The following is a 13,607-nucleotide window of genomic DNA, read 5'->3' as shown; positions in this document are numbered from 1 at the left end:
CTAAAAGGGGACGAGATGGTTGCAGAGTTTCTGCTGCACAGGTATTTTTAGTTTGCCTCTAATGTAACATAGACTATAACGTTATATAGCCTATGACAACACGGCATCCAGTTGCTAACAGTTAGCCTACTGTAGCCTAATGTAGCCTGAGCCTCTGTATTGTCTTCTTTGTTGCCAGTCACCAGTACTAGCTAACGTTAGCGTTTATATTATAAAACTCATTAGTCATCACTGAACCCGGATAAGTTTCAAAACTCTGGGGTTGCGTTTGACTGTGCAGGACAGGTAATGTAATGCTTAGTTTGCTTCAAATATAACATATAACGTGATATGACAACACAGCATCCAGTTGCTAACAGTTAGCCTACTGTAGCCTAATGTAGCCTGAGCCTCTGTATTGTCTTCTTTGTTGCCAGTCACCAGTACTAGCTAACGTTAGCGTTTATATTATAAAACTCATTAGTCATCACTGAACCCGGATAAGTTTCAAAACTCCGGGGTTGCGTTTGACTGTGCAGGACAGGTAATGTAATGCTTAGTTTGCTTCAAATATAACATATAACATGATATGACAACACAGCATCCAGTTGCTAATGGCTAACGTTAGCCTACTGTAGCGTAGGCTCTGAAACATTAACGCCATCTAACTTGTGTGTTTCCACTTACTATTCTTCTCTTCTACTCTTCTCTTGGTGTGGTACACTTGCTCTTCTCTTCCGTCTAACGTTACCTTGCCAACACCTATGTCTATCATAGACGTAATGAGGACATAATGGAGAAGGGGGGAGTAGGCCTTTGGAGGGAGGTTGGAGCTGTGGATGTTCAAAAAAAAATCAAAAAGTGCTGTGTGAAATGCAAGAAAGGTAAGAGCTGCTTTAAATGTAGGCGGGGTTGTATTCATAGTTTTTGGGGGCAACCTTTCACGCAAAAAGCACTGAAAACAAGAGCCAAAACATGTCTGTCAAACAATAAAATCAACCGATCTTTTTTTCCCAGGGTGCCTTGTACTCTTTGTGCTTTTCCCCATATAAAGATGCTCTGATCTCTCATTGCTTGTCTAGTGTGTCTCAGGGCTGCCAAGGTGTTTGACTAGTTTAAACCTGTTGTGCGTATATTACTCCACCGGAGCCCTGGATTGAGTGCAAATCCCTTTACTGGCCATAGTTTGATGTAACCCAGTGTGTAGAGCTGGAGTCTGGAGGCAAGAGACCCACTGGGCTCACCACTGCTTTAGGGCAAATGGATCAAGACTGCCAGCTTCCCCTGGTTTTGAAATACTCAAACTGTGCCTTTGTTTCATCTGTAGAGCTATGCCCTGTTTGGTGTGTTAAAGGGGAGTCCCCAACTGGTTTAGCCCTGGAACCATTGGGGAACATGAGGCTGTTATTCCTTTTCCCGTATTAGGCTGTAGAAGTGTCAGTCATTTGTACAAATTCTCTTAAAATGGATTATAAGCCCCTTTTAGCTCATAGCTCTTTTGGTGATCAAAGTTAGTAATCCTCCTTTAAATGCCACAGCTCTTTATGTCAGTTCTGGCTCCAGAGTGTTCCACCTCGCAACGTGTGGTTCTTCACTGCACACCACTGCAAAGACAAGTCAGAGAGGTGCTGTACGCTCTTCTGAATGGCTGAAATCTCTCTAATGTATAAAAACCACATTTGTGCCAGTGTTCCAGTCTTATGCAGATACTTTTATTTTATGAGAATGATCCGTGTTTATTGGCCATCTTTTAAAGATAGCTCAATCGATGCAGCAGCCAAACGCTTCTTACTTAGGTAGTTTAGGGCGCCCGCATCCTAACGACATCTTCAAGGACAGATGCAGACACAACTATGTACTAATGTATTCCATCCCAGATAAATTCAACTTGATGTCATTTAAAACGACTTCATCTGACAGACGTTCATATTAAGAACAGAATAATATGAAGGCAAAAGTGCATTTTCATGTACTTTTCTGTGGATTTCTAACACTAAACGCCACTTTGGGGAATTATGTGAAATTACTGTACCTGAATTATAGTACATTTCTGAGAAAAGACTTCACAAAAGCAGCTTTCCTGTGGATTCAAAGAGTGATCTTAATCACTCGCATTGCTTTTTTTGGGAGCTCCTTTGCATCAAAAAACATGGACTCCTTCTGGTAAAAGCCATGGAGTAGCACTGTAGACAAGAAGAAACTTTCTGTTGGTCTTTCTGTGCATGAGGACATCTCTAGAGTTAATCATCTGAGTACATATAAATTCTGCATACTCTGAAATAAAATCCATCTTGAAAATATATTATGATCATTAATACAGATGACAATGCTCTCCCATCGCTAAATGCTAGAATAGGTTGATTTCCAGTGACTTTCAAAATGACATATATGACAGCCATACATTGCCATTTTAATGGTTGCCGTTTCAAACACGCCCTAAAGTCACAAAGTGGTTGGAGTTCTGCTCCCAAACTACCTGATTAGGTTTAGGCAACAAAACTTCACTGTTAGGTTCAGGAAAACTATCATGGTTTGGCATTAAATAAATAGATGCATTCTGAATCGCATGCTCTTTCTTTTTACTCTTACTATGTACCGCAGCTGCACTTTCAAGTATGTGCTGTTACATACAGTTTGCACACAATCAGGATGTACTACTTCATAACATTACAACCTGAACTATGACCATCTTGCTCATATATGTTACCTTGGAGTTAGAGCAAAATGCCATTTTCCAAGCACACAAGACACAGAAGTCAAATCAGACAGCTCTGCTGATGTAACTTTGCAGTATATGTAGTCTCAACTTTCATGTTTGAACAGCATACATTGTAGATTAAACAAACTTTATGCTGTTCGATGGTATTACAGCTAATTGTGAACTAAAACTGAAATTAAATCTTGCTGAATTTGAAGAGTGATTATAGATCATAAACTATGTTGGAAGCCACATACAGATCTAAACACATTGATCACATCTAAATCCATTGCTGTTCTTTATAAAACAAGGAAGTTCTTGAATAAAACATGTCTGTATATATTGTACTGTTCACTTGTAATGTCATATATGTCCTCCTGTGCTGAAATTTGAGAAAATGCATCTACCCTATAGACCCTTTAGTTAAACTTCAGAAAAGAGCCCTTCGAATGATACATAAAGCCTTCCTGTCTACATTCAATTTTATTTTATCAAGAGAAGGAAATTATAATGTAAGAGGGTTGTTTATTTATTTATTTTCTTTGGTATGGTTGATATTCTGGGTTGTCCTTTGGTTGATATATGATAGGCAAAAATAAGCCTGGGGCTTTAGCCTATTCCTTTTTCTGTTATTGACTGTGAGAAAATGTGTGTGAAATAAACTTTGTTTCTCCAAATGTATGCTACCAAAATAAAAAAAATATTAATTAATTCATTAAATTCTAACATATTCACCCCAGTAGAATTGCATTTGCATTTCTCTGTTACTGTTACTTTCATAATGTAGTTAAGTCCTTTTGTTGTTGGTAATCTTTATGATTATTTTAGTCACAAAACAACAATTAATATTCCTATTATTACTATTCAACTGGTCAACGGTCACTTGAATGCGCTGCCATTTGTCATTGTGGCTTCTGACAGCTATCAGTGAACTGTCAAGCTGTCATTGACTCAGTCAATGTGAAGTGTCTTCCACTGTGTGCGGAGGATTGTGGGTCAGAATAGCCAGAAAAGCTGGCTTGCACACTGCAAAATATCACCGGATGTCGTAGAACATCCTGGTATTCTTTGCATACTGCATTTAATATACTATGTATTGGGATGTACTAAATTTCTAGCATAGTAAATTGTAGGGTAGTATGCGTACTGGAATGCACAGTCAGTACTTTCGTGACTAACGTAATGTGATGTATGTCACATAACAGGCGTCACATGTGTGACAAGTGTAGCATGCTACATTGTTATTAAAAGAAGTCAGCATTGACTTTGGGACATGAACTCTGGTCTGCTGGGTGTTAGTTCTGTGTTTGTTTGACCCATCCATCACCTCTTCCATCTACCCTATTGGGGGTTTGCTTATATTTGCACAGCACTACATGGACATTGCTGCTTTCTATGCTACGTCACATCACTTTCTCCTCTGCTCATGTAATAACTACTACTGTACTAGAGGATGCCATCTTACTTAAGTATGGGCAATAATTAGCTGCTCCCACGGTCAACCTATGTGATCGTTTTTTCAATGAGAGCAGGCTGCAAATGATTGAAAGAAAAACTGGTTGACTTGTTCTCTGTTTCAATAGAAGCTGTATCCAGTGTGCCATGTGTGCTGAAGAAATCCTGAATCACAACATTCCAAGGACCCTGGGGACTTACAGCAGACAGATCATGTGGCTGTGTTTAGCCAAGCACAACTATTGTGACCCATAGGGCAGAACAGATGATGGTTACTTGAAAAACTGTGTAGATGTATCGTGCGTGTGTGTGTGTGTGTGTGTGTGTGTCTGTGAGTGTGAGAGAGAGAGAGAGAGAGAGAGAGAGAGACAGAAAGAGAGAGACAGAAAGAGAGAAGCGAGATAGAGGCTGTTTTTCTGTGTGTACTGTATATGTGCATAGATAGACCCTCATCATCTCGCTGTGATTACAGGCACATTTCACCACAAACAGCATGTGACTTATCAGAGCGAGCCAGGTTTTCACAGGGCTGACAGTTTAGGGAGAACTGCAATGGGATAAGTCTCAATCCTCACTCAACCATCACTCTCTCATCCCCTTCTCACTTTCTCTTTCTGACACACACACACACACACATCTGTGCAAACACAGATGCGGCACCCCAACGGCAAACCCTGACTACTGATTCTCAGAGCTGCTCCGCTGAGCTCTCAAGCCTTTCTATCTCTCCTACAACCCAAAACTGATAAAAGATGGCCGTTACTCCTGATGGTTTGTCTTGGGAGATGCAGGAAGATGTAAACAGTTAAGATGTGAAACAACAGGTCTCAAAGGAAGATTGCTGATGTAATCCAAACCAGTAGAAATAATGAAATAATACTATTCAAAACTGAGACAAAAGGACAAAAGAACAGAGAGAAAAAGGAGTGATAACACACGAGTCTAAATCAGATCAAAGAAAAGGACAGAACAACAAATCAGATAGCCACCAACAACAGGAAAATGTTATTCTGACGATGAGTGTGCTGCTGTGTAAGTGTGAATGTGTGTACTTGTACACTAGTTACCGGAAGGTCATTTGGAATATCTGTCCCAAGTTGACTTGCTGGGTTTTGTTGTTGTATCCATGCAGCATCTCACCAAACAGGGTGTCATTGAAGTGGACATCCTGCCTTGGGCATTTTGGTCCCTCACAGTTTTCTGACAGCAGGAGGCAGGAGCGGCTGTCCCCTGCCAGTTTGTACTCCTGCACACACCTGAGGAGGAGAGGAAAGCTGTCAATATAATGTAGAATGTGTCATGTATTTGAACCTATTTACACTTGAGGTGAAAGGATACATACAGTGTGTGCAGTGGTGCAGTGGGAGGTGATGAGGTGGGCGTACTACTAGGTAGATGGGTAGGTTACAGAGAAGGAAGTGGGTTTACTCTCCTTTATATTACAATGGCTTTTTGGCTGATAGATGGGTAAACTATAAAAGGGCCAGAAAAGACATGGGTATACCCCATATACCTGCATATACCCTGCACTACACCACCGAGTGTGGTTAATGGCGAGATTAGAGGATGAATTGTGGCGTAAATGTTGAAGTTTGATGATAGAATAAAATACCAAACACAAGGGTGCCTGGAACTAGATGAACCTGTACACAGATGTTTACATTTTACTACTTTAAAGGAATACTTTATCTCCCAAAATGACAGTTATACATGAATTACTCACGTCATGTTAAGTTAAATTTGTGAAGAAAACTTTGTTTTTCTCGCACTCTCCCAATGAACGAAAAATCCAAAAACAGGGAAAATTCTTGGTGAATTGAAGTCATAGGGGTCAACAGTAAAACTATATCAAAATATCTGTGTAGGCCTACACACTCTTAATGTGTGACTTTGGTGTTTTAAAGGGGTAGGTTGGATTCACCAAAGTCACAGAATAACACACACAAACTCCTAACTCCTCACTCCTAACTCGTCACGTATTGTCTCTTGGTCAGTGGACTTTTGTGCCTACATATTACGCACTAAGTATCCTGGGTGCATCTGTTGTTGACCTTCCCGGACGCCGTGTCAATTTCTGCCTGTTACATGCATTGGGTCTATTCAAAATACACTTCTGTTTTCACAAGAAATGTACAGTTTCTGCTGCTTAGATGTATACAGTCTTTTCCAAAATTAACTTGTGTCAATAAATCCTTGTATTTACATTTATTTCTTCATGCAAGAAACACATGTGGTTAGCTTTGGGGAGTAGAAGCACGTGGTTGGGTTCAGGCCCCAATCACACAATTGCTGCCCCTTTTTATTGTTGGCAGGCAATCACCCCGCCACATCCTTACACTAACACTCCTGTATAATCAATCTACCACTACTTGCTGTAGCTCTGGTTGAGGGTGAGAGGCTGTCAGCAAACAGTTTGCTGGGCACAGGGAGACAGAGATCTGTGTGGGTACATGAGACCCTAAAAAGAGGGTGGATCACGGGGAGTACCACCAGTTGGTCCATGAGCTTCTCCTCGATGATGGCTGTTTCCAGGCATATTTTAGGATGACTCAGGGGCAGTCTGAAGACCTGCTGTCTATCGTCGTCTATCGCCATATCCAGCAACCGCTACCCCGAGTTTCCCCTCCATTGTTTACCAACTGTAAACTTGTTGCCACAGAAGGCCCGCCTATAAATACACCCAACTGGACAATGGGGAAAAAAGAGATGACATGGGGCGCTTCTCCATTCTGAGTTGAAGTTTTTTCAACTTGAAGAGTTCAGAGCACTCTGGCAAAAATGCAAGGCGCCTTGAGTGCAGAAAGGCAAGGCACATCGCAACTTAAAAACCACAAGCTTCATTCTCATTAAAACCAATTACAAAAAGGCGCCACCAGCTGTTAAAATGCATTCTGTGTAGTCCGGACCTTAGGCAACAGGAGTGTGTGGTTAGATTTAGAAAAAAACATCATCTTTTGGCTCTACATTCATATGGGAAACAAGCACCGGGATCCTGGGTGAAAGTTTGGTGTCTGTTGGAACCATCCACCACCCGCCCCACCTGCTCTACAGAGACTTTCAAGTACCTGAAATTACGTTATTGTGCGGCAGCGTTCCAATCAGACGGCACCCAGCAGCATTTTGTACAGCTGAATGACCTTTTTCGCCGGTGTCTGACGTGGAAGTCAATGACCAAGCGGCAGTATTTGACAACTACAGGATGAGAACGGGTTGCAGCAGTAGACCATCAGCTGCCTTGTTCAACAAAGTAAAGTTACTGTTTGTGGCAATGGAGTCTGGTTTTGAAGAGAGCATGGACAAGTTTCACATTTAGTCATTTCCCGTTCTGAAAGACCTATCTGTCTGGAAAGTACTGAGCATACGACTGAATAAATGAGACTTGGATTATACTGCATGAGTTGTGTGAGAGTTTGTAAACTAATCTTTTGATAAAGGTTTACTGCTGTCATTTCATTTCATACAGAATTTTCTCAATTTTTGAATTCTTCATTCGTCGGAGGCATGCAATTTTTCTTCACAAATTCAACATAGGGTGAGTAATTGATACATAAATGGTCATCTGTGGGTGAAAAAACAGAAAACTACCCAGCCAACACCTTAGCCTTTTCTTTGGTGTATCTGTAGAGCACTTACCACCAATCTATGGGCAGCACCATCCAGCTAAATACAAACACTAGCAGTCAAAATATATCCATGCTGTACAAAAGCAAGGCTGGTACTCTATAATCCTTTTTACATCTGGCCCTTATTGTTGTAAGCTTTTGGCCAGAATGTCTTTTACATTAGCAAAGCAGTGCACTTGCAGTTGTCATTGTAGAAATTGTGGACACAAGCGCTCTGCTGGAAACACATTTAAATGGGGGGCAGAATTCAGCAGACCGTGCAATCAGTCACAATTATCGTATCTCCTGCATTTATCTGCACAATCCTCCCTTACAGAGGAGGATGAGTATCTGCTGCTGTTGGCTGGCTCTGAGATCTGGGCTCCCGTGGTTGATCGGGTCTCAGCGCCTCAGTGGGAAAGAGGACTCTGCCGTTGTTGGCAACGCTGTCTTGAAAATGCAGCAGACCTGGTGAAGCAGTGTCTTCTCCTGGCATGAAGGGGAAGCTATGTCTCTTGACCCCAACCATTGTGCAACAGCAATTGTTAGAGCCATTTGTGCGTCACAGAGGGTGTGCACACTGATGGGATGAACATATTCTTGATTGACAAAAACAAATTTCATCCTCCTGAGGTGCTTTTATAGAAATGTGAGTCCAAATCAATTGTACTGATGACATTAGGAAATGTGGACATTGCTGAAAATTGCATTTTGGTGTTGGCCTGTTCACCCACAGTGAAAGGGAACCTACTGTTCCGGTGGGGAAAAAGAATATGCCATCTCACACTGTGGACCTGACACGTCTCAAGGAGAATTAGGATATCCTTCACCTGTCATCCAGCTCCCTCTGTTCAGTTCCCACTTGCCTGAGACCCAAAAAGTTGTCAGGAGCTGCACACTGACAAGAATTCATAGTTTCTTTGCATCAGTCATCCCAGCACTGGGCCCGCAGTGCCATGAATTTAGCATCTTGCAGCGTGGCATGATCAATGCTACTACATCAGCATCTAGTTAACAGATCACTATCTCCAAATTCCTCTTGGATTTTCCTCCACTACATTCTCAGTAGCAGAAGTAGAAATTCCTTCAAAGATGACATATGTGATGAGAGAGAAAATAGAAAAGGTGTTGTGGTGGTGCTTAGAAGATTGCTGCGACCAGCATGACACAAACAGTGTGAACCCACTGATCCATCTTGCTCGGTATATGGGGTAAAAGGTAGTGTTGGCATAATGGTGTGGAACATGATTTCTTTCCACACATTCGTTCAAAAATAAAAAGGGAAGAAAAGAAAAGGGGACTGTTGGAATGCCAGAGTGAAACACAGGTGGCTGCATGGCCGCAGTGTAACCTTTTTCAAATGGAAACTCCCTGGAGATAACAATGTGACACAGTGTAGTTGAAGGGAAGGTGCTCAGAAAAGCTTCCCCCAGTCCACATACTAAAATAATAAATATTAAATTTTATCTAAGAGGTGCCTTTCAAAATACCCAAAGTCACCTTACAGAGCATAACATAACATATGAAACAAGTGACGTGAATTTGGCAAACACATATTGGGGGTAAAAACAGTAATACACAGTGATTGCACAGTGCATATGCCAGCTTGAATAGGTGGGTTTTGAGATGGGATTTGAAGGCTGTTATCCTGTCAGCCTGTCGAATGTGTGGGGGTGGGGAGTTGAAGAGCCTGGGGGCAGTGCAGGTGAAAGCACTGGCACCCATGGTGCTGAGGCGTGAGGTGGGAATGGTCAGGAGACCCGCAGAGGGAAGAGCGCAGTGAGGTGTTTGCTAGGGTTGTGGAAGGCTTTGAAGGTGAGCAGAGGGTTTTTGTAGTCAATCCGATACTGAACAGGGAGGCAGTGTAGTTGGATGAGAATGGGGATGATATGGACGGATGATGCGGTGTGGGTAATGATCCCGGCAGCAGAGTTTTGAATGATTTGAAACCCGTTAAAGGGAAATTTCGGTTTATTTCACCCTGTCTCCTATCTTCCTAAATCTGTTTCAAGTGACTAGTGACATAAAAATAATAGTTAGCATGTTAGCCGTTAGCCTAGATACAGCCAGGGCGCATAGTAGCGTCAGACCTGTTAAAACGTAAGTGAAGGGGCATACTTCAAGTGCAAAGTTAGTCCACTAAACAAGCTTATTTTCCACAAAGACCGCCTCATATCGTTAGGATAAATGTCAGAGAACATATAGAAAACGACATGTAAACGTGTTGTCTTACCTTACCGGTGTGGTGCCATGTTTGTTGTTTACCATTTAGCTCTGCTTTCCAAAGCATGGCCGAAATATCGCGAGAACAAGCAGCGACCTCATACCACGCCTGAAATCTCGCGAGAACAAGCAGCAACAGCTGGAAGGCAGAACTGGACAGTAGCCTGAAAAGTTCATTCATTTATTTTATGAAAGATTTATAGAATAATGGCTGACTTTTTGCCAGACTTCGACTTTGTGGAGGAGGAATTTGATTTTGCAGAGTTTGATGGCCGCCCTTATTTATTTGAGCCAGAATACACTGACGAAGAGCTTCGTGAAATTGAAGAACGGAGGAGGAGAGAGAGAGGCACAACAGGTAGAGGACGAGAGAGGAGGAATGGCTGCTGCAAGGCTGCGTAGCTCTGGAGATTGGTGGTGTACCTGTGAATGCTGTGCCCCAATGCCCACAGAAGAGGAATGCCTCTGTTGCAAGGAATGGGACCGGTTGCAGCCTTATTTTCAAGGTCTGGATGTGACCGAGGACGAGACACCTCCACCTGGAGTAGTATCCAGCTGGGCTTTATCTAGAGTTCGCGAAATTTCAGGCACGGTATTGCTGCTTGTTCTCGCCATATTTTGGCCGTGCTTTGGAAAGCAGAGCTAAATGGTAAGCAAACATGGCACCGCAACGGTAAGGTAAGACAACACGTTTACATGTCGTTTTCTATGTGTACTCTGACATTTATCCTAACAATATGAGGCGGTCTTTGTGGAAAAAAAGCTTGTTTAGTAGACTAACTTTGCACTTGAAGTATGCCCGTTCACTTACGTTTTAACAGGTTTGACGCTACTATGTGCCCCGGCTGTATCTAGGCTAATGGCTAACATGCTAACTATTATTTTTATGTCACTAGTCACTTGAAACAAATTTAGGACAATAGGAGACAGGTTGAAATAAACCGGAATTTCCCTTTAAGGAGTTTGGTGGGGAGACCAGAGAGAACTGCATTACAGTACTCAATACAGGTTGTGACAAATGCAAGGATCAAGACCTCAGTGCTGGAGATGTTGCGGAGGTGGAAGAAAGCAGTCCGGGTACTGTATATCAGCTCAGTGGAATGTGTAGGATGAAGAAGGGGGCGTTCACAGACTCAGTGTATCCCTGGATATTGTGCAGGAGGTAAAAAGTCAGTTTTCAGGTATTTCCTGTTTACACATTTCATTTCCTAAGAAAGAATGTCCTGATTGAAATATCACTCACGAAGCCTATTTATGAGGTAGCTGTATTTCCAGTCTGCAGACACCTTTTTTTCTTTTTTTTTTTTAACGTTGGTTATTCTCACCCGCAAAACATGAGCACGTTGCTGGAACTGGGGTCATCTTCAAGGGGCACAAGCTGCTGGAGACACAGCTGTTCACAGCCTCCATTGAAGCCATCCGTGCAGTCAATGCCCCTAGAGTAGTCATAGCAACCTGAGCCATCCTTCATTGGCCTCAGCCCCTCAGGACACTGCAAGAAAAGAAGAGACAGAGAGAGAGGAGGAGAGGTGGTGGGAGGGAGATGAGGAGAGAGGGTGAGGAGGAAGGCATAAATTAGGGGGAGAGAAGAAGAGAGTAAAGCGCAGAGGTCAGCGTGCGCATTTTAATCAGGACGAGGCGGCACCAAGGAGGCAAATATAGTGCGATGAGCGAGGAGAAGTGGGCTGTGGGATACTGAGGAATTCAAAGACAGAAGAACAAAAGACGACAATTATCTCATTTGATAGGAGACAGAAAACATGGAGGTTCTTTCTTATGTGATTAAAGATATGAAACACTGTAAAGCGGCAGCTTGGAATCATCCTTACAGCTTATCTCACTACTTGAGGTCTGTGTTTGTTTGGGGGTTTTTTTCGAGCCAAACACAAAACTCCACATGTGTTATGCTCTCCTGGTGAGGCTCCACACTGACAGGTGGAAAAGAGTGGCAGGGGACTCCATGTTTATCGAAGGAGACGTGAGATGTCTACACCTTCCCCAGGCCAACAAGCAGTGTGTAAGCAGTGAGAAGCAATTTAGTGTGTGGGGATTTGTCCGTTACAAATTGGAGAGAAAAATAGAAACAAATAACTTGGAGCTCCAGTGTGCAGGATTTAGAAGGATGTATCAACAGCAGTGTAATATAATACAATAAGTTAGCTTGTTTGGTGTAATCCCATGAAAATAACAATTGTCATATTTTCGTTACCTTAGAATGAGCTGTTTATATCTACATAGGAAGCGCGTCCTCGAAGATCACCATGTTGCAGCACCATGTTTCTACAGTAGCCCAGAATAGACAAACCAAGCTCTGACTCTAGGTAGAGCCATTCACGAGAGGTAGGGGAGGAATGGCAGCATGTACAGCGGCATCATGAGCGTCACCGTGTGCTTTTATTGAGTTCCACCTGTGTGATACGTGCAAGTTAAGTTTTCAATAACTCACTCAGTATTGAACGTGCTTTGCGACCAGCTCTGGGTCGTTACACACACACTCACCACTGTGGGAGCTGATACATGCGCTGCTAGCTTTATATGCTCAGGCTCTCCTCTTACTTGGACTAGGTTTTGATACTGCCACAGTGCGTAACGACTGCTCCTGCCTGCTGTGCCAACATAAGTTTACAAACTGTGAGTGTGTGTATGTGTGCTTGGCGTGACTTTTTTTTTTGGCACTCCCTTCCTGCTTGGCTTGTGTTTGGGCATTGCTATCTCACCTGCTCTCTGACAGCAGCAGGTATGTGAGAGGAGTCTTTCACCCTGACCAGAGGGCTTGGAGCAGAAGAGGAAGTGCTTAAAGGGAGAGTGCACCCAAAAATGAAAATTCACCTATTATCTACTCACCCTCATGCCGATGGAGGCTCAGGTGAAGTTTTAGAGTCCTCACAACACTTGCAGAGATCCCAGGGGAGAAGGGGTAGCAACACAACTCCACCTAATGGAGGCTTACGGCGCCCCAGATTCAAATGTCCAAAAACACATAATTGAAACCACAGAATATCTCCATATTGCTCGTCCACACTCAAACGTCATTTGAACTCTGTTTTTAGCCTAAGAACAGAGTTCAAATGATTTTTCAAATGATTTTTCCAAACAACTTTTTATGTCGGGGCTTCAGGACACTTGGATCACTATGGACGAGCAGTATGGAGATATTTTGTGGTTTCAATTATGTGTTTTTGGACGTTTGAATCTGGGGCGCCGTAAGCCTCCATTAGGTGGAGTTGTGTTGCTACCCACTCTCCCCTTGGATCTCTGCAAGGGATGTGAGGACTCTAAAACTTCACCTGAGCCTCCATCGGCATATGGGTGAGTAGATAATGGCTGAATTTTCATTTTTGGGTGCACTATCCCTTTAAGTCTTTTACTCTAATAAAAGCAACAAATACCACCCTGCAAAAATACTCTGTTACAAGTCAACTCCCTGCATTTAAAATGTTACTTAAGTAAAAGTATGTAAGTATAATCAGGAAACGTACTTAAAGTATTACAAGGAAAAAGTGCTGTGAAAATGTCCCCTGAGGCTGTTGTAGTCTACGACTGTATCTGATCTCATTAGATTGTTAATGTAACAGCAGGATTTTGCTGTTGCAGTTGGCTGACTTGCACATGTGTGACTTACTCCCACCTCTGCCATTCACATTCACACA

At 42.6% G+C, this 13,607-nt stretch overlaps 1 protein-coding gene across 4 annotated transcripts in view; it reads right to left on the bottom strand.

Annotated features, from left to right (window-relative positions):
- Window positions 1-13,607, bottom strand: part of LOC125905619 (astrotactin-2-like) — a 431,706-nt gene that overhangs the window by 130,937 nt on the left and 287,162 nt on the right. For all 4 annotated transcript variants that reach the window (XM_049603723.1, XM_049603724.1, XM_049603726.1 and 1 more), the window contains 2 exons: window positions 11,283-11,449; window positions 5,200-5,388 (listed from right to left, as the gene is read on the bottom strand). In XM_049603723.1, coding sequence (XP_049459680.1) covers window positions 5,200-5,388; window positions 11,283-11,449 — 356 coding nt within the window. The remainder of the gene's footprint in view (window positions 1-5,199; window positions 5,389-11,282; window positions 11,450-13,607) is intronic.

The sequence above is a fragment of the Epinephelus fuscoguttatus genome, linkage group LG18, assembly GCF_011397635.1.
Source record: "Epinephelus fuscoguttatus linkage group LG18, E.fuscoguttatus.final_Chr_v1".
Classification (NCBI taxonomy): Eukaryota; Metazoa; Chordata; class Actinopteri; order Perciformes; family Serranidae; genus Epinephelus; species Epinephelus fuscoguttatus.
The sequence above is the reverse complement of the archived record's forward strand: the minus strand, read 5'-3'. Positions and strand labels throughout refer to the sequence as shown.